The sequence below is a fragment of the Drosophila erecta genome, unplaced genomic scaffold, assembly GCF_003286155.1.
Source record: "Drosophila erecta strain 14021-0224.00,06,07 unplaced genomic scaffold, DereRS2 tig00000021-arrow-pilon, whole genome shotgun sequence".
Lineage (NCBI taxonomy): Eukaryota > Metazoa > Arthropoda > Insecta > Diptera > Drosophilidae > Drosophila > Drosophila erecta.
The window spans coordinates 13,215,304-13,240,086 of record NW_020825198.1 but is presented as its reverse complement, the minus strand read 5'-3'; the positions used below and the strand labels follow the sequence as shown (position 1 = coordinate 13,240,086).

Here is a 24,783-nt window from a genome sequence, read left to right as displayed (position 1 = left end):
CCCTAATTAAACCTAATTTGATTGACTGCTTCTGAATTATATGCGTAATGCTTACCCAGCCAAACTCAAGCCATCTCCGACTTTGTCGAGAGTTCAACTGCCATAAATTTATTTGGATGGGTTCTCCCACCTACCAAAAGATTATTGTTGTACCCAAAACTGTTGGCCAAAGTTTCATACATATATGATTTACTTTGGCAGTTAGTTTAATGATGTCACTTGGTGGTTGGCTGCTCAATTCTGCCCGCCGGCAAAGGAGCATTATCATTAATGTATTCCTGCCTGTCTGCTCACAGTAGGCAATCAGGCGTCGTGTAGTTGCCAACACCTGTGCCTTCTGAGCCCAAGAACTACCGCCAAATATCGGCATCTACATATCACAGAAGGTGGGTGGATGTATTTATAGTGAATGTAGGTGGGCGTCACCCGAACAAAGTGAATACCACCCACATTAGTCGGTTTGATTGAAACTTACGCCCTGAAATGTGTGCCATGTTTACAATATTCCTGAATGGAGCAACATTAAGGTATTGTTTGCTCAAGGAGTAACGATTCGAAATGCTCTTCACAGGGATATACTATACATTTTTGGGGACTTATCTTGTGAACTTTTGAAATGCTATTGTATTCAAGATAGAGTTATTGAATGGTAACATACAGTTGGTTTCCTTTTAAATCGCTTATAGAATTATTTTAATAATATATAAGTTTAAATATTGTAATATAATTGTGGGTACCAACTTCGTCCTTAAAATGAGGTCACCATTTTTTCTTAGCGCTTTTTGTTTTCCAATACTTTGCTTCCCTCAAATCTCATAAACTTTTACTGCCACCCATTTGGATGTTCTGAAAGCCCAGTTCAACAATTTTCTGTGAACATTTTATGAAAAACTTTATGTCAACTTGACATCAGTAACAACTGTTCAACTGTCAGCGAAACAAAGGGCAACAAAGGGAAATTCCAAATCAAGTTGACACCAAAAAAGGTGTGAAATTCTATATAGTTAATGTTGCGGCACAAAACGTTTACCCTTATTTATACCAAGGAATTTCGAGGTTTCCCATCATATTTCAGTTTGTTTGATGGTACAGAAATATTTTAAATGTGGCTTAATTAGTTTAATGGCAGAGATTTTGCCTAATTGGGATTGTATTCATTAGGGTCTGCTTTGAATATGTTGGCTTACATTTGGGACGCTTAAAAAATCCATCATAATTACGAAATCATTTTTGCCATTTCCCTACCCATTTTGCTACAGATTCCCGCAACTTATTAAATGTTATTAATATTATGCGTGCTGTCGTTACGCTTTGTTGCTTTAATTTTTTGTTGGTCTTGTTCTCCCTTTTGGTTTCTAGCCATATCCAGCTGGGCAGCAATTTCGTTTGTGCTTATTAATGAATGTTGTTATGTCTGGTCAGGGTTTGCCCATTTACCCCCAAACCAATTTGTTGTGCCTTTCTCTTATTTATTACATTTGCCTTGTTGAGGTCAGTATTTGTTCGACTGGAGTCTGGAGTGCTTCTGGCCGCCTTCATTCTATTTGAGTCCCATAAAAGCTAACAGCCCCAGGCATTAAGTGTGTTCTCATTTGGTCCTGGCCCAGAGCCTTAATTAATATGAATTAATTTTAGTGTTAATTGCAAGTGGTTGGGAATGGTTTACGCTCTCAATGCATGTGAAGAATTCCTAGATTTCTGTCTGGGCCTTCACTTACAATAAATGAAAGTGTTGGCACTGCGAGAAAATGGGAGTAAAGTAACATACTGCAAAATGAAGGAACTAAAGAAACAGAAAGTTCATATTGCATATGCACTCTTGTTTACCATTACAGCATTTAAAAGCTATTAAAGCGTTTTTTACTGGGCCAAAAAAACGTTTTTCCCAAACATCAATCACCTTCAGCAACAACAGCCCTCAATTAGGATTTTTTGGCATATAACACGTAATTAGCTTAGTTTGGAGTACGATTCGAACATTAGTCTGCAAAAAGGGGCTCAAGCAATTTAGTTAATGACTTAATTAGAGAATTACTCAACTTTGCTTGTGGCTCACAAACGCAAATCCCCAGAAATGATGGAAATAATTTTTTCCACAAGTGCAAAGAATTTATTATTGTAACAATACAATACTTATCGATTCGGCACATACTTCAACTTTTAACGTACATACATTTCGTGTATGCCAGATTTTTTCGCTCAATTTTTCCTTGCATGCAGTAATTAATATTAAGTATACGTCGTGTTTGACAGCTTTCAGTTGTTATCTGTCTAAAGAGTCTCGAAAACGTCACGTAGATAAATAGAGCCACTAAGACCCGATGTCAAAGAGCAGCTAAATCAAATTTCGCCTGCAACATTTTTAGTTTATTTATTGTTACTTCGCCTATCTGGACTTTTAAAGGCCAAAACCAGAAGGTGGACGGAAGTAAATAATAAATAAATATTTGGAAAACGTTTCGCTAACAGGACACGTACTGGGAATTAACCAGGAACAGGGGAGTGGATGCGGGAGTGGGGATAAGGACGACGTTTTCTGCTAGAACGGAAGCATCTGGCTCTGTGGCCACGACGTGCCCAAGTCTTTGTTGACTAAAGCTTAGACACGGCCCAAAACTTTTGGCTGGCCATTAAAGTTTAAAGATGAAGGCGACAGCTTGCAAAACCGCAGAGGATTTGACCCTGGCGAATATAATCCATCCTGGCCCCATTCCACCACATACAAATACACATACTTTTAAACGATTTCCCTCCTCTGCTTCTTCACTCAGGCCTGAGTAACCACAATAGCGGTTGCTGGGGGTTGGCGGTTCTTGAAGCCCGCATAGATTTACAATCAGCCGGTATTTGGGCCTTATGCCACAAATCATAAAAACGCATCCACACACGAACATATGTCCGTGTTAGTTCATCATCGTGCGCCCTCCTGCGGCCATGTGGCCTGCGTATACGTGATATTTTATGGGTCACTTGCTTAGCCGTCGACCCTAAATCCCGGGAATGTCCTGGGAGCCGATTTCTAACGCAGCTCGCACTTCGTATTCCGCTGAGGCCGTAAAAATAACCGCTCCTTCTGCCCTTTTCCCTGGGGAGTCTCGTATGAGTCGTGTAAGTGTAATCCTAGCACAAACTGTATCTCATTACATTTGATTTACAGATAATCAGAGCTCGTGGATGGCGCCTCTCTGTTCCTAAACACTTTCTCTTGACGGTACTTGCGTTGAATATTACCGCCTCAACAGGCATTGTGAGTTGCTAACGTTAGCAACTAGTGGTAAAAGAACAAGTTACTAGAATATGTGTTGATACAGCACAGAATTGCTTACTAAGTAATTTCGAATAAATTATAGCATAGTTCACACATCCGTTAGTTAAAATGTGTGTTTAATAAAATTTAGATCAGTTAAAATGGTTAATTATCGAAAACTTTTATATTTATATGACTCAAATTCAAGTAACGAAATCTGTGTTAGTGCATTTTAAATATCCTTTTGTAATATTATGTATTCCCATTGAGTTGACAGTGCACCCAACAGATGCCATAAAATTGCATAAAGAAACAATTCAATTAACCGAAATTGCAAACGCTTTTACACATAGTTAAATGGCCAAATGCACACAAAATACGTACATATATATTCCAAAACGATGTCAAAAAAATGTGTTCTGAATTGCATTTATACCCAGAAGCCTCATATTTTTGGATGGCCCCTGACAAAGAGAACACTCCCGCTCAGTTGACCCGTAAATGGCATGAAAAAAGGTGCATCCACCCACAGTAAACAAATCCATGTATGAGCAGCAGTCAAGTGTCCAACAAATTTGCACAGATTTTTGCATCCGAAATTTCATATGCCTCTGGTTGGGACACCAATGGAAGCGGACGATGAATACGTGATTTATTTTGTATACGGTCAGCCCGAGGAGAAACGTCGGTACAACATTTAACAGAAAAACATTCAATTAAATATTACGAAGCGTTTTTTTGTTCTTCCCCCTACGAAGATTGTGAAATGTTCTTGCTCAAAAGGGCAGCGAGCTGAAAGCCAAACATTACACGAAAATTGTGTGTTAAATTAAAAAAGGGAACGAGGGAGCTTGATGTTGGAAATAAATTGAGCAAAATGGTGGCAGCTACTTAAGTGAAAATATTTTTGCGCTTGTAATAACTTGGATGGCTGCTCTAACCGCAGTCTGGGCCTGGCCAAAAAGAGGGCCAAAAGCGCAACACGAAAGGCGCTTAAGTGCTGTGGCTTTGGATTAGGGATGGGCAAAGAAAACTCATCAGGCCATGAATATCACGTAAATATAGGTTTAAAATATTTGCTTGTGGATACTTAAAAAATGTGTTTTCTTTACCCAATACTTAGATATATATTTCTTAAATATTCAATGAAATGGTGTCTTGTATTATTATAATTAATACATGAAAAATAAATTTGTATTTTATAGCTATACTTCGTGAGTTCATTAGCTATCAAGTCACCATCGCTAGGCAGGCCTTTTAGATCTGGGCTGCATTCATACGCTCTCGATTAAGGCAGTTCTTGGTCTACTTTGCCGAAAACGGAAAGCGGAAATTTACACAAAGAAAGGATGTAGCACACGAACGGCAATAAGAAGGAATCGCAGCTGTAGCTGTGGCTGCAGCAGCGTCCCAGGCCCAAAGTGGGCTAAAATTGTAGCACGAGTATGACTGACAGCCCATTAATTTTGGATTACCCGGACCCAGGACCACTAGCTCCATTGCTCCATTGCTCCAGCTCCAGGAGTCGTCGACAGGAGGCCACCATCGGCAAAAAGTGCACACACACTGGCAAAAGGCGTTTCTCAGACGGGGCTCTTAAACATTTCATAATGCCCCGACATACATTTCGACCGCTCCCTTTTGGTTTGGCGGTCGTTAACGTTAACGACAACTTAAGTGGTCATGTATAATTTCTGTAAATTATTGCCTACCTATGCAACAAACTGGTAACAATAAAGTGGCCCAAACGAAACTGGTACTGTTCAAAAGGTTTTGCGACTTCTTAAGCTCAGAGGTAAAGCCTCTGCTACACATTTTGCTTAGCATTTAATTTAGTTAGCTCCAGCTTAATAAGTAGTCTGAAAGATAAATTATTTAGTAACTATATCAGTCTTAAACTATAGCCTTACTATGCCGCACTTTAATTAATTAAATCCCAAATCTAGATTTCCAAATCTGTGACCTTTGTGGCGGCAGTGCCAAAATAATAGCATTGGTCGAGCCAAAACAAAGGCGGTGACAAATCTAATTACATTATAAGCCTTTTAGGGGCTTACAAGCCAAAATGCGTAAAGTTTTCATGCCGACAGCAATAAAACTGTCTACTCAGACACTTTTCTGCAAGAAGTCTTCTGGAGCACCTCCCTCAAAAACCAAAACCCAAGAGTTGTCGAGACCCCAATTCATTTAATGTAATTCAGCTGAACAGGGAATCCAATTTGGCACCTTTGGCTGACTGAAAAATAAAATTGCTACTAATTAAGTGATGAGTGATCCGGAATCCGGATAAGGGGTACCAAAAAAGAGCTTGCTGCTAACTCCTTCAAAGTTTGCTTGCCAAACTACTTAGGTTCACCATCAAAACTACATCGTGTGCAACATCTCAAATATTAAAGTGTATACATACAGACGCTAGTGTCAAGCAGCCTAAATGCACAAATCTCGAGACATAAATCACAATTTCTTTGCCATTAAGACGAGACCGCAAAGATTTGCGGCTCCGCTGAGTTTGCTGATGGCATGGCAATCTGAAACTGTTTGGTGCCGAGTTCCAGCTGTGTGGCTTTCGCGCCCGGATCCCCGCCATTAAGCCAAGAAAAGAGAAAAAAGTTACAAACTGAGGGTTTCCCGAGCTTACCAGCATTACGGCTATAAAACTTATAATTTGAATCCGTTTTCGGGCCTTTTTAAGATTGCATTAAACATTTTCTATCATCAGAAATTTAACAAAACTCAAATGACCAAAATCTGAATAAACTGTTGATGCACGTTATATTTCCATTGCTATACGCAACTGTTCATCATATCCTCGCCTATCTTGATACCCTTCTCGATACTCTCCTTCAAAATGGGCAGCATGAAGTCTAGAGCTTTCCTCTCTTCGTCGTCTAATTCGGGCAATCCCGTATTCTGCTCGATACCCTGGGGTCCCAGTACCAAAGGAGTGGCAAAGAACTGGGCCTCGGTGACATCAGACTCCACATAGGCGCACTCCACAACGCACTGGTCCTTCGAGCCCTTGATTCCCCTGATCAATGCGTTTATGAAATGAGAGGCTGCAAAAGCCATTGATAGGGTGGCCGATCCCAGACCATCCTTGGCATTAACCACCTCTGTGCCCGCGTTCTGGATGTGTTTGATCAACTCCTCGCGCTCCTTGACAGTGCCGTTGAAGGGAGGATCACACTGCGACAGGATGGGTAGGATGGTGCGACCTGTGTGGCCGCCGATCACGGGTATATTCACTTTCTGTGGATTGGAGTTGAGGATGTCCGCCACAAAGGTCTGGGCTCGTACCACATCCAGACTGGTGACACCGAATAGTCGATTCGGGTCGTATGTGCCCTTTGCCTTCAGAATGGTGGCCACGATGGGCACTATCACATTGATGGGATTCGTGATGAAGGCCAGCATGGCACCGGGACAAACTTCACTAGCCGCAACAGCCACTTCGCAGGCAACGGTGGCATTCACGTCCACCAAATCTTCGCGCTTCATTCCGGGCTTACGTGGCAAGCCCGCCGGTACCACCACTATATCAGCCTTGTCCATAGCCTTTTTTAAACCATCCTTACCCTCGAATGGGCACACCGAAGCACGGGTGTTGATATGGGATAGATCTACCCCTACTCCGGTTGTGTTCTTTATGTCATACAGCGATAGCTTCTCGATGTCCGGATTTAGCTTGAGTAGAAGAGACAGCGGCTGGCCGATTCCACCCACCGAACCCACAACGGAGACCTTGAGGCCGCGGTTGATGCATCCAAGCTGCTGGACCATGGGAGGCAGTTTGCCCACATGGGTTAACAATCGAGAGGCAATTATCATTTTATAATTTTTGTTTAGTTTTCTAAATTTTAGTGTATTTCGATACAAGAATTTGAATGAAAAGGTAACTTATAAGCTTGCTAAAAGTGAATATCATTTCCAATCGTTTATCTGATTAGTAGGCTTTGGTTTAAAAAGTCAGGAGTTGGAATTTCCCACAATTTTGATTACATTCTGAGCAAAATGTTTTTACTGACAAGTCTTAAAAGCCAGACAAAAGTAGCTGCATGGCGAGTTGTGGTCCGCACTTTAAAGGTCGCCGTTGTGGGCGCCGGAGGAGGAATTGGACAACCGCTATCGCTTTTGCTTCGTCGCTGTCCTGGAATCGACGAGCTGGCTCTGCATGATCTCACCGAAATGAAGGGTATCGCTGCAGATCTATCCCATGTCAGCCAAACGGGAAATGTGGTAGGTTTTACCGGGGAACAGGAACTGGAGCCGGCGGTGAGTGGAGCTGATGTGGTGGTCGTGGCCGCAGGAATGCCTCGTCTGCCAGGAATGCAAAGGGATCACCTGATGGCCGCCAATGGGAATGTTGCAGTGAAAGTGGCCACTGCCGTTAGCAATGCCTCTCCAGGAGCTCTTCTGGCCTTCATAACCAATCCTGTCAACATGATTGTGCCCACGGCAGCTGAGGTTCTTAGGGCCCATGGAACATTTGATCCTCGGCGACTCTTTGGCATTACCACTCTGGATGTGGTGCGTTCGAAAAAGTTCATCGGCGACTCTATGAACATATCCCCGGATGAAGTTAACATTCCAGTGATTGGTGGTCATGCCGGCATCACAATTCTACCGCTCATTTCGCAGTGCCAGCCGAGATATAGACGTGATCTCCAGGAGATACAAAAACTGACTAATCGCATTCAGGAGGCGGGCACCGAAGTGGTCAATGCCAAAGCTGGTAAAGGATCTGCCACCCTATCGATGGCTTATGCTGCAGCCACTTTCGTGGACTCTTTGCTGCGTGCAATTGGTGGACAGGAGGAACTCGTCGAGTGCGCCTTCGTCGCCTCCGAACTAACCGATGCCCCATTCTTCGCTAGTCCATTAAACTTGGGAAAGGATGGGATCAAGCGCTATATGCCACTTCCCCAGATGAGTGACTACGAAAAGGAGGCCTTGGAAAAACTACTACCTATTCTACGACAGAATGCCGACGAGGGTGTCAATTTTGCCAGAACGTTTTTGAGTGGACAATCACGTGCTCCCGTTCCAGCGGCTTTGCCATTGACTACGAATTAATAAAGGAGAAAGCATTTATAGATTTCATTAATAGCAAGGAAAGGTTTTAGAATGGTTAAAAATTAATATTATGCCTGAAGAAATATCATGGCAACCGGGAGCTTGAATGGTTACATTTACTTGAATATATTCAAGGTAATTGGGTAGGAGGGTCTTTAAATTCATTTGGTTTTATTTCTGTTTAAATGGCCGCAAATAAATTCCGGCCAAAATATTTCTGTGGGCCAGCGTATATCGTCTGGCCGTAAATTACATTTGCACTGAGACGGTCTCTGCTCGACCTGCTAACAAATTGCTTGGCCATCTCTCGCCCCTCCCCGAAAAACCCCAACATCCTTCCCATGTGTGGCCCTCAAAAGTAGGCAGCAATTTTCTTCACTTTATTTCACACTCGCCCAGTAAAACGAAAAACACATTGGGTGTGTCCATTTTATCTCGTTGTCCCCCCATTGCCAAAAAGGAAAGTGGGTGGCCCGAAAACTTTCTTGCGACCCAGTTTCACTTTCGCCAGGAGTTCACCTGGCCAAGTTTCAGATTGAGCGTGTGTGAGTAATTCCACTATTGCGGCTGCATTTGTTGCTGCCACCCAGTCTGACAACATATAAATAAAGCCCAGGCATTTCGGGCAACATGTTGTCCAGAGAATGTATTTCCAAATAACAAAACACGGCTCCCAAGAAGGTGTCTCAGTTAAGTGGCTTTCCAAGTCATTAAGTGTGAAAATAATACGGCATTTCATGATTTGAGTAGAATCATAAACGCAGGACATGAAATATTAATTTTATTTTATTTCGCATGCGAATCTATAGAATATGTTATTACTTTTTCCGCACAAGTAAGGTTCCCCCAGTTACAGCGTATTTCGTTTGCCTATAATGCTTTCCTGTGGCACCTCATAAATTTTCGGTTTCTGGCCTCCGGGCAATTTGTTGGCATTTTGTGGTCATATATTTCATATGCAACACTTTCTCTTTATGGGTTAACTAATTGCAGGAAAAATCTAAGCCACATCAGCAAACAATTTCTGGCCAAAATACTTTTTCCGAGTTTGGGAGCACTCTTATTACTGATTTGGCTCCCTCCTGCTTTCAGCTTTCTGTTTATTTGGGCACAAACTTTTGTGGGTCATGCCAAGTGTTTACCTGAGCATCGCAAAACTTTATTTATTAGCCAAAGTCATTTGGGCCCGAGTCCACTCTCGCTGTTGATCTTTACGGGCGTATTAAAAAAGTTGGCCAAGTGGCAAAATCATAATACTACAACTTGGTTTTTTATTGCTCAGTTTCGTTTGGCTTTTACTTTCACAGCAATCAATAACTAAAGGATGCCAAAGAGTATAAAATCGTTTTTTATTTATAATTAAAGTGTTGCCGCTCCTCTAACACATGTTCTTCGCAAAAGATTTATATGTGACATCCCTTATTCGGACAAATGCGAACCCGAAATGCGAATCCGAGCAGACTCGTTTCACGCTTATCAAAACAAATAAATTCCTCCGGCTAAATGTGCTCATTTATCTTAATTTAGCAGTTTAGAATGCCCAGCGAGCGAGGGGGAGGTTGAACAATAATTTTTCACACTATTTTCATAGATCCTTGTCAAAATAGGAAAGCGCCTCAGGAAACCGGAAGTCCGAGCAGCTGGTCCAGAGCTAAAGGCCCGGAGCGTTTAATTTCCATGGAGCTGCACATAAATTTTCCACTTGGCTGTAATTTCAGGCCATGGAGTTGAGAAGGGGATTCTTTTTTGTGGGCAGTAAACAAGGCAACCCAAAGTTGCAGCTCGGAATTCGCTTTCGATGCGAATTTATGGCCATTGCCTTTACCTTTGGCCGGGCGTTTTTTCTCTGTGTTTTTTGGGTGTAATTTATTTACACAGCGGCCAAAACAAACACGTTAATTTCGCAAATTAGTAGCATGTGTTGTTTGCCTCGCTGGGACTTAATTAGTTTAAAAGGGCCGATCCGCCGAATCGATAAGTCCAACAGTTGCGAGTTGCGAGTTCCGAGCTCCGAGTTGTCCGAATCGGTAGCCCATAACTTTGCTATACTTTTGCACTTGTCAGCGGCCAGGACGAAGGAGATGAATTGGAGAGGCTTCTGCCAAGAGCTCCGGAGGCGATGTAGTGGCCCTTGGCTCATGGATCTCCATAAATTCGTGGCCAAAATGGCGCTGGCTGCCAAAACTATTACTCACACTCCTCCGCCAACGGAACGACGGACGGATAATTCAAATTGTCCATTACGCGCAGCTGCCGCTCGATTTGAGTCCTTTGGCAATTGGCCGGGTACTCGCCCGCGAGTCCTGCCAAGTTTGCCTGCTTTTGTTTGTCTTCATAAATTCTACTTTCAAAGGGAATTTCAACTGAATTTAAGTCAGTTAGTTCGCGACGATGACGCTCGGGGACTTTGATGGTTAATTGCGAATCAACAGAAGCTCGATTAAAGCAGAAAAAAAAAAGAAAGAAATCAACCGCCAGTGCCAATCAATAAAAACAATTGAAAACCAATCAGAGTTTAATTACCGCAACAAAACGCTGATGAGACGTCGACAGTAAACAGAAAATCCGCACAAGGAGCAAAATCACCAAACCATAAATCAATAGCAAACAAAAACGCTCCTGGACGAGAGGAGCAGCATATTCGAACATATCCAGGATCCTGGAGCCTGCGGCAGGCAGCACGGAGCACGGAGCACGAGGAGCATCGAGCACATGAGGCGCAACCAAGTAGACCGCAGAATAAAGGCAACAATAAAAACTGGCAATAGGATGGACTCGTAAAAGAGCGGGTGCCACGAGGATGCCCATAAACAAAGAAGTAAACAAGCGCCAAGTACAATACACAAGCTCAAACATGCAGGCACAGCACATATACACAGTATACACACACATATGTCTGCACATAAAAATGTCTCCTTGGGTGGACTTCCGCCGGAAATGGAGTGCAGAACGAGCAGCACTTGTCTGCTGATATCAGCAGCCATAGACGAGCGCATAAAAGCCTGCTAACCAGCTCAAAGGCATCATCATTACGAGCTTGACACGAATATAAACTGAATAAATAAACAAATAATGTGCGAGCTGAATTCAACACAAATGTGTGCTTCAAAATGTGTCATAGCTTTTAATAAGCTTTGTGTTTAATGTGTGCTTAGCTTATTTTGCAATGCATTTGAGTTCGCTGGAACATTGAAAAAAATTGAAAAAAATACAAATATATTTATTAATCTAATTTTGATTGAATGAATACTAAAAAGGAGCGCTTTCCTTAAACTTGGCGCTTTCTCACTAGATAGGCATCACTGATTTCTTGTTATACCAGCAGTTGGCTTTCCCAAGAATGGATTTAATATTGCTCAATTAGGTTCTGAAATCTGGCCTCCAAAAGACCCTGCTTTCTGTCACGGGCAATTCAGTCATATTCGAAAGCAGGATGCAGTTGCACGACCATATGAAGTATGTGGACATGGGTTGCAGGATGGCATGTATACCAAGATATCAATGGAAAGGACGTCCCACTGAAATAAAGTTGTACGCCTCGGAACAAAGGATAGTGTTCCTGCTCGGAACCATTTGCCAGATGGTCCAGATTGCTGGTGTGCTCATCTATTGGTATTGCAATGGCCGGATGGCCACGGATACGGCCACCTTTGTGGCACAATTATCTGAAATGTGCAGTTCTCTTACCCTGCTATTAGTGGGATTCTGCAACGTATGTGCGCTCACGGTAAACCGCAATCAGATCGAAACATTACTCGAGAAGCTCCAGGAGATATATCCGGGATCCAAGAAAAATCACTATCGGTGTCAGCACTACTTTGACTTGGCCATGACCATAATGAGAATGGAGTTCCTTTTCTACATGGTATTTTACATCTACTACAATAGTGCGCCAGTATTGCTGCTCCTTTGGGAACACGTGCACGAGGGATATGATCTTAGCTTCAAGACGCAGACCAACACGTGGTTTCCATGGAAAGTCCAAGGGTCGGCAATTGGGTTCATCATGGCTGTACTAAGCATAACCGTGGGTTCGTTTGTTGGCGTGGGCTTCAGCATAGTCACCCAGAATCTTGTCTGTTTGTTTTCCTTTCAACTGAAATTGCACTACGATGGAATATCCAGTCAGCTAGTATCCCTCGATTGCCGGCAGCCCGGAGCCCATCAGGAGTTAAGGATTCTGATCGCCTACCACTGCCGGATCCTTCAGCTGGGCGACCAGGTCAATAACATCATGAATTTTGTATTCGGCTCCAGCCTAGTCGGTGCTACTATCGCTATTTGCATGTCTAGTGTTTCTATTCTGCTGCTGGACTTCGCATCTGCCTGCAAGTATGTCAGTGGCCTGGTGGCCTTCGTCCTTTACAACTTCGTCATCTGCTACATGGGAACCGAGGTCAACTCAGCTGTGAGTATGAAATTGTATCTCAGATATTTAATAGTCTACTACTTCTATACTAAAACTATGCCGAATGGTAAATAGCAAAGTTGTCTGTTTTCTGCAACTCTGTTAACTAAGATATATAGGATTCTACTGCTGTCTTTTTTCCAGTCATAATGTGGGATATCTTTTATGGGGCCACTTGGTTATTGGAAAAAGATTCGATTGCTGATTCGATATCAGAGTTTACTGGAACTTAATGCTCATCTTTGGGGCCTTCTGCAAGTTATGAGCCATCACTAGGTTCTCAAGGACTTTCAAGTTGGTCAACGGCCTTATGAAATTTCATTGGTTTATTATACGATGTTCTTCTTATACTTCAACTTAGTACCTTCGGCACTGAAGCCACTTTTCGGGTATTTTGAGGAAAATATTATCAGCACTTATTAATTCCGATGGATTATGAGGTCATACTTATAGGCAGCGCCCAAGTGGGCACTTCTTTATATGATAATCGTAAATCGTAAAGCAGTTGCTATTTTCTCAGGAACCCTAATATAGATGATTACAAATAACTTAATTCGATTTCTGCAGCGTATAAAAGTCGGCAATATTGCGCAGTTATGACAGTCACGGTTTAGAGCAGAATGGAATTTGAAGACTATTTCAAGTACTTTGACAAGAGTTTGCGGCTGGCGATGATTCCACGATTTAAGTGGTCTCAAAGGTCAGCAGAGAAAGATTTGTACCCAACGTTCAGAAGGGCATTCTTTTTACTAGAAAGCTTTAGCCTGGGTTACCAATGCATTGGAGTAATTATATATTGGTACTTATTTGGACGGAAGGCACCGGATACCCAAAGTTTCGTGGCCGAAATTTCAGAGGCTACAAGTGCTCTGATGCTCGTCGCAGTTGGATTTTTCAATATATGTGTACTCTCGAATCGTCGTCCTGAGATTGAGATTTTGTTGACGGACCTAAGAGAACTATATCCAAGACCCAGAGATAGAAACTACCGCCAGCAGTACTATTTTGGAATGGCCAATTGCCTGATGAAATTCGAGTTTATATACTTTTGGATGTTCACCATATACTACAACACTGCTCCTCTTGTGGCTATGGCGTACGAAAACCTGATGGATGGCTTGGAAATGAGATATAAGACCCAAATTAACACTTGGTATCCTTGGAAAGTCTATGGTTCATCAGTCGGATTCGGTGTTGGACACTTTACCACACTTATCTCCTCCATTGGGGGCGTGGCTTTTTCCTTGGGCACTCACAATATCATCTGCATTATCACCTATCAGTTGAAGTTGCACTTTGATGCTATATCAAATCAATTACTCAAACTGGATTCCCGTCATCCTGGTGCCAATCAGGAATTGAGAAGGCTTATCGCGTACCATAGTCGGGTTATAGAGATTGCAGATAATTTTAATGAAATAATGAACTTTTCCTTTCTTGGCGGCTTGTTCTTTTCCACAACTGCACTTTGCATGACAAGTGTTGCTATTTTGCTTCTGGACTTGCAATCTGCAATTAAGTCCATAAATGGTCTAATTGCTTTTATCGTATACAATTTTGTCATCTGCTTCTTGGGCACTGACTTCACATTAGCGGTAAGTTTTCATAGCAAACTTCTTTTATGTATTAATAGCATGTTCATTTTAAAAGTCAAGGGACCCTATTTTCATCTATTAAAAGGAAATAGCCGGAGATCTCGGGAACTATAAAAGCTAGAATGTTGAGATTAATCATACTCGTATTCTAGTTCATATAAATTTAAAATACTCCCTCGGGTATCTGATAGTCTTGTGTTGGTCTCCTTCTTTCACCTTGATAAGGACCTAATTGGTGTTTAAATATTCGAACAATTTGCACCCAAATTACCCCGACCAAGGGCTTCCCATCATGAATTTTAAACCAGAAGACTTTCAAAAATTCTGTAGTTACCAGCTGCAGCAGTTGGCAGTTCTCAGCACGAATTGTCCAACCAATTGTCCAATTATATTAAAACGTTTGGGATAACATTGGCATAATCCAGTAAAAATTCAGCACCAGATGCAGTTGGAGGACTTTATGCGGTACCAGGACCTCGTGTGCCAAGCTGCCCAACTTCCCAGATACTGGTGGAATGGCAGACGATCCTTGGAGGTCAAGCCCAACTTGGCAAAACGCATTATCTTCTGGATTGGGGCCGTAAATTTGCTTTATCACAATATTGGATGCGTCATGTTCGGATATTTCGTTGACGGCAGAACTGAAGATCCGCTTGAGTACTTAGGAGAATTGGCATCTGTGGCCAGCATGCTGGGATTTACCATTGTGGGCACGCTCAACTTATGGAAGATGCTGAGTCTTAAGTCCCATTTTGAGAGCATTCTGGACGAATTCGAGGATTTATTTCATTTAACCAAACAGATATCGTATCGCACACACCGCTATCACGAGGAGTACACGCGTCATATAAGAAATGCGGTTGTTTTCCATAGCTCTGCCGTTGTCTACTACAACTCACTACCAATTTTTCTCATGATTAGAGAACATTTGTCGAACTCACAGCAGTTGAGCTATAGAATTCAGAGTAGTACCTGGTATCCCTGGCAGACTAAGGGATCAATTCCTGGATTTCTCGCTGCGGTCGTCTGTCAAATCTTTTCCTGCCAAACAAACATAAGTGTCAACATGTTTATGCAGTTTATGGTCAACTTTTTTGGTATCCAGCTAGAAATTCACTTCGATGGCTTGGCCCGGCAGCTGGAGACCATCGATGCCCGTCATCCACATGCCAAGGATCGATTAAAGTATCTGATAGTATATCACACAAAATTGCTAAATCTGGCGGACAGAGTGAATCGATGCTTTAACTTTACGTTTCTCATAAGTCTCTCGGTATCCATGATATCCACATGTTTCTTGGCATTTTCTATGACCATCTTTGACTTTAGCACTTCCCTAAAACATTTGCTTGGAATTATGCTATTCATCACATACAATTTTTTAATGTGCCGCAGTGGTACGCACTTGATTTTAAAGGTAAGTTTTTTATACCGCGTTACAATCAAATTATGAATGGGTATATATTACAGCACATTATCGTAGATCTTATTGATGTAAACAAAAAAGTGTATGTCATTTTGCTTCCCAAGTATGTTTAACAATCTGTTACTTTTTTCAGAGTGGCAAAGTATTGCCAGCAGCCTTTTATAACAATTGGTATGAGGGCGATCTTGCTTATCGAAGGATGCTTCTCATCCTGATGATGCGTGCTACGAAACCTTATATGTGGAGAACCTACAAGCTGGCACCTGTATCCATTACCACCTATATGGCAGTGAGTTTTCCTTACTAACACGTCTAATATTCCTAAATTTCAAATTAATTTATTGACTTTCAGACATTGAAGTTTTCATATCAAATGTTTACCTGCGTTCGCTCACTGAAATAAAAAGGGATAAAGTGCAACTTAAAAGAGTTTAGCTCTTATAATAATTCAAATGTGCATGTCGTAGTGCTGAACTTAGTTTGTGTATCAATTATTATTATTTGAAAATTAGAAAAAGTGCTTTATTATAGAGGTTAGCTCTGAAAAGATATTAATTAAAATATTTAACAAAAAGAAAATTAAGATTGTACATTGGTTTTTATCTTTTGTAAATCATATATTTGAATATGTTATTTTACTTAATAAAAATAGCAAGGTTCCGAATAAATTAGGTAAATTTATCAATAATTATTATATCTGTTAATTGCAGCATAAATCATTTTTTTAAGCTTGTTTAACATGATTAAATGTGTTAACAAAATGCATTCCTGTATGGGCAGATAGCTTTGCCCAAAGCAAATTAGAAATTCCTTAAATTTGTGAGAGAACCCACACAGTTGACCCATTAACTTTCTCGCACTCGCTGCAATGCAAAACAAAAGAAGCCAGGAAAGACAAAAACCTCGGGTTGCACGGATATGGAAGGACATTTGAAGGAAGCCAACTGAGTGCCCGCTTCAGTGCTTTTTTGGCTGAACCTAAGCAAACTTATTAAAGCCAGACAAAGGTTGTCAGGGTCTTGGGTTTTCGAGGGGTGCCGTCCGACGTTCAACGTCCAGCTTTTCATTTGGGAAATGCAGGAGCGTAAAATTAAGTTCTTTGCAAAAATTGCTGGAATTATGTACAAGTCACCTGGCGGTTTCTTCAGTCGGGGAATTGTCGTCCTTCATACGCCGGCTCTGAGTGGCTGTGATGAGTGTGATTATCACGTCGTTATCCTGGATCAGTGGCAACAGCGTTACCATCGCATTTTGCACACCACCTCCTCGTTCTTCAGCTGGTTTGGACCCTTGTCCTTGTTTTATGTAATAACATTTTAATTCCCTTAATACACGCTACGCTGCTCGCAAAGCCAAACAAACTGAACTGAAAGCCCGCCCAGTCGCTGTTGCCTGTTTTTTCGGTCCTGGCCCTCAAGTTGGCCAAGAATTTTTGGCTGTTTTTTCGGTTAGTTCGTTTGTGCGTGCAAATCATTAATCATGAGCAGCGCATATTTATTGTCCTGCTTTCGATGACAGCTTTTTGCTGGCCATGGATTTTGCACGTTCCATTTAATGCCAGCGCTTGCCTCGATTAAAGTTTTTAATATTTAAAATGCGTTGCGGCAAAATTCATGTCTCTTACAGTCGTAAAGTTTTTATATTTCATTTTGACGCAAAAATAACATAGTGTGGCTATGAGTTTGAAAGCTAAAGTTTCGGTATTAAAATTCACCAGCCAGAGTTCTTCTTTTTTAAAGAAGAGATTAAGTTTTAATCGACTAGCCAATTTATTTCTTAGAAACTGAAACCCTAATCCCGGGCTTTCAGCATTTTTGCTCATTCCAACGATTATATGGGCTAATTGTGATCGGTCATCTTTAGTTTGGGTAAGCCTTTCCAGCTGACAGCTTACAAAAGCACGTTTGCCAGTTAATTGAGTCATCAGCTTAGACAACAGCATTGGTGGCCATATGAAAAAGATTGTGAATCGCCCAATCATGTGGAAGTCACTGCCAAGACCTTTAAAGTACACACGACCCAGTGCCCATGACAATGGCCAAAGGAATAGAGACTTTCAGCCAGAGGCACTCCGTCCCACACAAAAATCGACAGTCTGCATAAAAATTGACAAGGCCAATGGGAGCGGTGGCCACACCACAGGATTCAACTGCAGGATCATCATTGCAGGCACTTGCTTTTTGTGTTTGCCCTGGGTTTCGGACCCGATTCTCCCCAACCCGATGCCAAGTCCTGACCATAGCCTTGATAAGTTTTTAGCAAACAAAGGCGGCTCGTTACAGCAACATGGGTCTTGGGAATTGGTCGGGTGAACCAAAACAAACCAAACTGGGCTGGTCTGAGCCGAGCTGCGATGTGCATTTAAAATTGCATACACAAAACACGAAAATTCCCACAGCCCTGCTGGCAGAGACCAAACCACAAAATGTACTCAAACAACATGTCTCAATTTCGTAGCTAAACTTGGTCCAATTTTGGGGGTCGAGTGAGGGGAATGACGGGGTGTGGTCTTGGCCGAATCACCCAAAATGGTAATTGAAAATGTTATGTGATATTGGTGGGGGAGAGGTAGCACATAATTGGCTTTGGTTTGAAACCGTTTAAAAGTTATAGACTACATGGTAACAATCTTGTCTTGGGGCAATTTTGGGGAAATGCTTCGTTACTTTTTAAAGGCGGAGTTCTGGAGTTATATTGTTTTAAATGATAGAACTTTTTTGCAATCGAAGGAAACGTTGCTTTTAGATACGGAGTTTTGAACATTTATTTTTATGTCGTGCCTAACTTGCAATGCAGTAAAGTGTCCACTTTCATTCGTATAATCACAGCTTTAAGAGCTCTTTCATTTTAATTCTCCAAACACTCCAACCCTAGATTCATTTTCAATATACCATTGCCCCTGCTGAGTGAACCACTTACAATAGCTAGTCCGTTGTCCATCAATTACTTAGCCTTATCTGCTGAGGCCATATGGTGTCATCCCAACTTGCGGCCATGGGGCGCAAAAATGTAATAAAAACGGGATGGTGAAATTTTTACACACAATTTAGACACATTTCCGCACGTAGTCGGGTCCCAGCCTAAGCTCCATGTGCTCCATAATGCCAGGCTGGAAAACAAAAGCTAAGGCAAGTCAAAGAGGAAAAACCACGACTGCGGAAAACGTCAAAAAATGCGACGGAGAGGAAATAATGTTGGTTGGCTCCCAGCTAAAAAAAGACTAAAATACATTGTAATGTAGCATAAAATACTCTCTTTTTAAAGTTTACCGTCTAGGCTAAAAATTTAAGATAAACACATTTTTAAAAAGGTACGCAGATCTTCGTTTATTTGTTAACTGGCGTTAGGAATATTTATTTTGAATGTGGCTAAAGAGCATTACAAATTCTGCGTCATTCCATAAAAGTGGGGTAATGGGACGGTTTTCTTTTTACCGCCAGCCAACTTGAAATAACGCCAGCACTTGCTGCGCAAAAAATCTGTTAGCATTTGTGTCTATTAAGCGAGAGCAATAAACTTCATAAATTCCACAAATTAGAATGATTAAATTTCATGTCCATGTAATTTCTAGCCAGCAGACGTGCCCACAGCATTGGATAATCAAATTTTTCCAAAGCCGCCCTGCCGACAAAATTAATGGAAAGTGATTTCACAAAAGGCTAGGTCAACACCTTTGATCTGCTGGCTAAACGCAAATGCAAACGGCTGTCATCAGTGGATTTTATCTATCAATTGAATAATGCTTGTCAATCTATCTTGACGGGGTAATCAGGTTTAAAAACTCGTCGATTTTACAAGCTTATACAGTAGATACTGCTTCAACTGATTCAATTGTACATTTCCTGAAGTGTGTATGTTCTGCCACTCCAAATGTGTATGTTGTAAAATTTCAGAAAAATATTAAAATAAATTTATTCCAAGTCTCCGCATTATAATTGCTTTAGTGCGCGCTTTTTGTATTAAAGGTAATTGCTTTTGAATATATGTGATGTCTACTGTTCATCGAATATACCATGCGGCAATTGTCGGTTGTTCGGAAGCGACACAAATTGGTCATATGATGTCCGGCGATAATTATTGTCAATTTATTGAATGCTCATTATTGAAATATCACTCATACGCCACTGAGGCATGCTAATAAACCCATTGAAATGAACGCTCCATGTCCGCAGCGAACTTTTAGGGCCGCAACCGCGACGCAGTTGCAACATTTGCTTGTATGCGAGTGATAAATGTTGATATGTACAGCTGAGATCATTAAAATAGTGTCGACTGTGCAGTTTTTAACGGAAATTCGCAATTCCTTTGACCAAAATTAAATTCGTACTAATGCGCTTAGCAAATTTTTTGAGCAGAATCATAATTGAAAAAATTAATATTTTGAATATTACTACATAAATAAAATATGGCCCTACATTTTTATCATGTTAAAGTAAAAAACATGATTGAAGTGATAGGTTAACTTACTTTCCTAATACATTTTTGTCTTTTCCTAACACTTACAAGTGATACTGATATTATTTGACCGCAATATAAAAAGTGCTGTATCAGTTGTGAGTGTCAGGTCGTGTCTATGCCGCTGCGGATACGATGACCACGCAATCACGATGACGATGCCACCTATTTCCAATTACCGATGATGCTGAGCGAGCACCAATGAAACATCGACCCACCAATCCACCGAGCCACAAGCCCACCTACTCACCAACCCATCAACCCACCGACATGGCCATGATTGATTGCAACAAAACCAGATTTTGGTTACTGTCATTTAAGCGCCGACTAACTTTCGAGTAGGCCAACACCCAAATCGAGCCTTTATCGTGCCTCCTGACTACGGCGTATGTTTAATGCAGGGGATAATTTTAATTGCGCCCCGGCTGCATTTTTAATTAAACGCAAAATTAAAAATTGATTGCTTTTTGACGCCATAACTTACACGACGATAATGCCCCACTGATGCCACGATCCGCAACAGAGGCAGTCGGCTTTAGTATCTGTGTTGCACACTTTCACGGCATTTAATATTAACCAAATTTAAATCGAGAAGAGCCTTGGCAAAAAGACGATTGCAAGTGGGTATATAAAATTTGCATTTGCGTGGCACATGCAATGTACGGATAAAGTTTGGCTATTTCGGGCTAGTTGTGTACGTTTTTTCGAGTCCTGTCAGCCGGAAGTAAAAGGTTTTAAGCGGAAGTGCGCAGAGTTGCAGCGACATATTGTGTTTTCGTATACGAGTGTGTGTGTGCTTGTGTGTGCGTGTATGTGTGTGTGTGTGTAATTATATGCCGGTGTATGCTAAATGTTGCGGAGACATGCAAAGCGGCTCTTACCAAGCTGCTAGTTTGTTTTTTTGAACGAGGTTAAACGAGGTTTGGGCAAATATTAGAAACTGTTTCGCTGCTTAAAAAATTGTATGAAAACCATTCGCGGCAAAAGGATTACACTGAAAATAAAAGAAAATACATGTATTTTTCGCTTTATGTGCGGGCTGTGTATTTCAATAAAAGATTGATTGCGATTGAACTGCTGATTAAATTAAGCATGCAAGAATGGTGATTTACGTCGAGGTTTTGTTGTTCGAGTGACTTGCATTTATTACTCCCCATCGAATGACTATTAACATATAAATGCACCAACTCACCAGTTATTCGTTTTGGTATTTAATTAATGTCATTTTAATATGGCAAATTAATGAATTTTAATTTAATCGAGCAGCGACCGCACGGCAGCATTTAGTGAACGAAAATAAATGTAGGGACATTGTCAATATGCCAACTGAATGCACTTGATTAATTTGTAAGAATTCCTTAGTCTCACCTATGAATATTGATGGCATGTCAATGACATTATTAAAATATTCATATAAGTATTTGCGAGAATGGTTTACCACTAAGCAATTCCAATTTGTGCTGTCATTGTCGTAAAAAATACAGATATTAAACCTTAAATATCATCAGTTCTCCCTTTCTAACACTTTCAAGTATTTCACCATTTCATATTGTTTCTATGATTTTATATATTTTCTAGAATTAAACTTTACTCCACATAATGGATTCACCCGAGCCAGTTGGGACAACAAAAGATCAGGATTGCGAAGAGGAGCACACGTCAATTCAGTACGAGTTCATGTCTGATAGATGGAGGCATCATATGCCACACCTGCGCTTCAGTCACATTGCGTTCCACAGGAAGATTCCCCTGCTGAAGAAACTGAATCTCGCCCTTGAAAGAAATATTGGTCCCCATGCCTATGTAATAGTTGGCGATACAGTCTACAAGTGCCAAGTGTTCATACTTCGCCTCTACTGCAAGGGGTTCGTGAACAACCTTAAAATGGGTGACGTAGTCAAGTTTCCCAGGGACTCAATGAGCAATGAATTCTTTGAATTGGCCTATGCCTGGATGACTAGTAAGAAGGTATATTGCCCACGAGATAAGATCTTGGACTTCCTAGACGTTGGGACATTTTTGCAGTGCATTCCCTTGATCAAGCGCATCTTTGAGTACCTTAACGACCACAGAATCCACTCCGAGTTGACTGCATTTAGATGCTTTTTGAAGGCGAGAGATATGGGTATTACCCAAGTTGCCGACATGATGCTGTCCAGGGTGAGCAAGTGCTTCCTGGTCCTGGTGTCCAATGGACAATTCCTTAAGCTGGATGTCGATTGCGTGTGCACTCTGCTGAGTTCGAGCTACTTGGCTGTACAAACCGAGATTGAGGTATGAAAGGTACTGAGTCTTTATTTTAATTTGCAAACTATTCAATTTGAGTAATTCTAAAAAATATTAAAAAACAATATGTACTTATTCAAAAACGTAATACAAGCCAAAAATATTTAAATTTTTGGTTGTGAAGCATATTATTTAATATTTTCTATATATAATAAATTTGTTTATCTTGAAATGATTTGAATTGCGTGAAATTTTCCTTCATATTCTTCAATACCCGTTCTTTGTATTATATTTTATCTATCTAATGTATTTATCTAATACAGATTTTTTATTCAGCTCTGCTCTGGCTAATATCAAACTATCAGATACGCAAAAAGTACATTCCTCGTGTCTTGGGCTTGGTGAGATTCCATATGATGCCACCCGCATTTCTTCTCCAATGGACGCACCATCTCATAGATCTGGAAGAAGAACTTGCGGATTTCCTATGCCACCATCTACACAATGGTATGCTGCGGCAGCACGAAAATTTTATGGACAGCTTCGTATCAGAATATTTGGGAAGCGCCAATCGCAGGTGGATTCGGGATCCAAAGTGTCCTTATGTACACTTTCTCAATGTAAACGGTGGCTTCGATTTCTCCCCTAAAGTATTTGTCAGCTATCTGCGGCGAATCCAAAACTCACCTGATAGTTTTATAGCTCGACTGATAATGGTGGAACCTATGGAACATACGGATAAATTCTCCTCGGAAGAAAATGATGATGGTGATGAAACGACGATAAACGAACCATCGACATCGAATAATGACCCAGATGATTTGGAGGAGCAATCCCATTTTGACTCTAAGATATTTATAAAAGCCAAATATGACGATTCCTACCCTGAAGACTTGGACTCAACTAATAGTGATGAGAGTTATTATAGCGCCAATAAGATAAGCAAGACTAGAACGCGAAGCTTTGCCGGAGATGATAGCTTTGCTGCGAGAGGAACAGACTCTCCCGAAGATTTGGATTCTGCTATGAATGTTATGGGTGTAACCAAATCGCAACCTAAGACCGATTTGGCAAAGAAAAATACCTCTTATAGATCGTCTGTCAGTAGAATTGCTAAGCCTGTTAAGTGGAATACTGATTCCGATTCGGATTCTTCTGATGATCCATCTCAGGAATCCTCTACAACCTCCACAACGGATTCCTTCACGGATTGCGACGAAGGGTCTGTTCACAGTACTGCAGTAGATTGCCCAGCAGATTTGCCAGCAAATTCAGCTGCAGATTCGCCTGCGGATTCGCCTGCAGATTCGCCTGCAGATTCACCTGCAGACTCGCCTGCAGATTCCCCTGAAGATTCCAGCGCAAGTTCTTCCGCGAACTCCACAAGTTCTGGCGGTGATTCCGAAACGGAATCCGTTAAAGATTCCACTGCAGAATCTGCCACAGAGTACGCCACGAATTCTGAAGGATTTCCCGGTACAGATTCATCGGTTTGTTCCCGAACCGATAGTATAAGCTCTGACGTATACGAGGATTATTCATTTGAATATTTCTGAGATAAATTATATTTTTTGCTTACACATAAATGTTATACTGTTAAATTATATTTTATGCTTACAGTAAATTATATTTTACGCTTACAGTTACTTGAAAAGCATTTATTTTAAGGAGATTGCCTTCAGCATCGCACTTCTCGCAAAAAAGGCATTTTTTAGTGTCCAACAAGGAAGCACTTAAATTGGGCGTAACAAAATGTCTGACACGCCAATTATTTTGCTTTTTATATAGGACAGACACTCTGACTACTCCTGTTTGTTGCTCTAACTACTTCACAGTATCCTGCCAGTCCTTCTCCTGCTTCCACTGTTCTGCGTGTTAGTTTTTATATGTGGGTGTCTGGATGGCTCTCGGGTTTTGAGGGAAATTTTCTGCTGCTTGCACTTTAAGTGGTTTTATTGTTCACTTGTTTGTACTGCATGCTACAAGTTCGTTACTTTATTTTCATTTGTATTTTTCTTTCCATATTGGTTTAAAAGTCAGTGAGCCATGGCCAACAACGACGATGAGCTGCAATTTGCGATGTCAGGAAGGTCAGCTTGCTGAGAAGTTGGTTAGGGTTTAACTGAAGGGAACTAATGATTGGGAATGTTTTAAAGGTAATAAGAGTGTAGGAACTTTGTATGTTTAACAATGGCTTTTACTACCACACATTTTATAACCGAATTATAACACAAATAAATGAAAAAAACCTTGATAGTGCGCTGTTGATGATAACCATACCAGAAAACTATATCAGTTTTTTTCATTTGTTTTGATATATTACCCCAGAATGCCAAAACACAGAATGCAAATT

At 41.1% G+C, this 24,783-nt stretch overlaps 4 protein-coding genes across 5 annotated transcripts; 3 read left to right on the top strand and 1 right to left on the bottom strand.

Annotated features, from left to right (window-relative positions):
• Nucleotides 1-5,877: 5,877 nt before the first annotated feature.
• On the bottom strand, nt 5,878-7,143 carry LOC6545015 (malate dehydrogenase). The gene has a single exon (XM_001972569.3). The coding sequence runs from the start codon at nt 7,073-7,075 to the stop codon at nt 6,032-6,034; it is 1,044 nt and encodes a 347-aa protein (XP_001972605.1). The 5' UTR covers nt 7,076-7,143; the 3' UTR covers nt 5,878-6,031.
• A 77-nt stretch (nt 7,144-7,220) lies between these two features.
• On the top strand, nt 7,221-8,340 carry LOC6545014 (malate dehydrogenase, mitochondrial). Its single transcript, XM_001972568.3, has one exon. It carries the CDS (start codon nt 7,259-7,261, stop codon nt 8,318-8,320), a length of 1,062 nt encoding a protein of 353 aa, XP_001972604.1. The 5' UTR covers nt 7,221-7,258; the 3' UTR covers nt 8,321-8,340.
• Nucleotides 8,341-11,753: 3,413 nt separating this feature from the next.
• Nucleotides 11,754-16,228, top strand: LOC6545013 (putative odorant receptor 69a). Of its 2 annotated transcripts, XM_001972567.3 has the most exons (4): nt 11,754-12,728; nt 14,766-15,740; nt 15,883-16,038; nt 16,102-16,228. In XM_001972567.3, exons 1-4 carry the CDS (start codon nt 11,754-11,756, stop codon nt 16,150-16,152), a joined length of 2,157 nt encoding a protein of 718 aa, XP_001972603.2. In that variant the 3' UTR covers nt 16,153-16,228. The 2 variants fall into 2 exon arrangements, with proteins under 2 accessions (XP_001972603.2, XP_015013156.1); XM_015157670.2 differs by lacking the exon at nt 14,766-15,740.
• Nucleotides 16,229-21,747: 5,519 nt separating this feature from the next.
• Nucleotides 21,748-23,997, top strand: LOC6545367. The gene is made up of 2 exons (XM_001972566.2): nt 21,748-22,478; nt 22,754-23,997. The coding sequence occupies exons 1-2, from the start codon at nt 21,804-21,806 to the stop codon at nt 23,984-23,986; spliced, it is 1,908 nt and encodes a 635-aa protein (XP_001972602.1). The 5' UTR covers nt 21,748-21,803; the 3' UTR covers nt 23,987-23,997.
• The last annotated feature ends 786 nt before the right edge of the window (nt 23,998-24,783 follow it).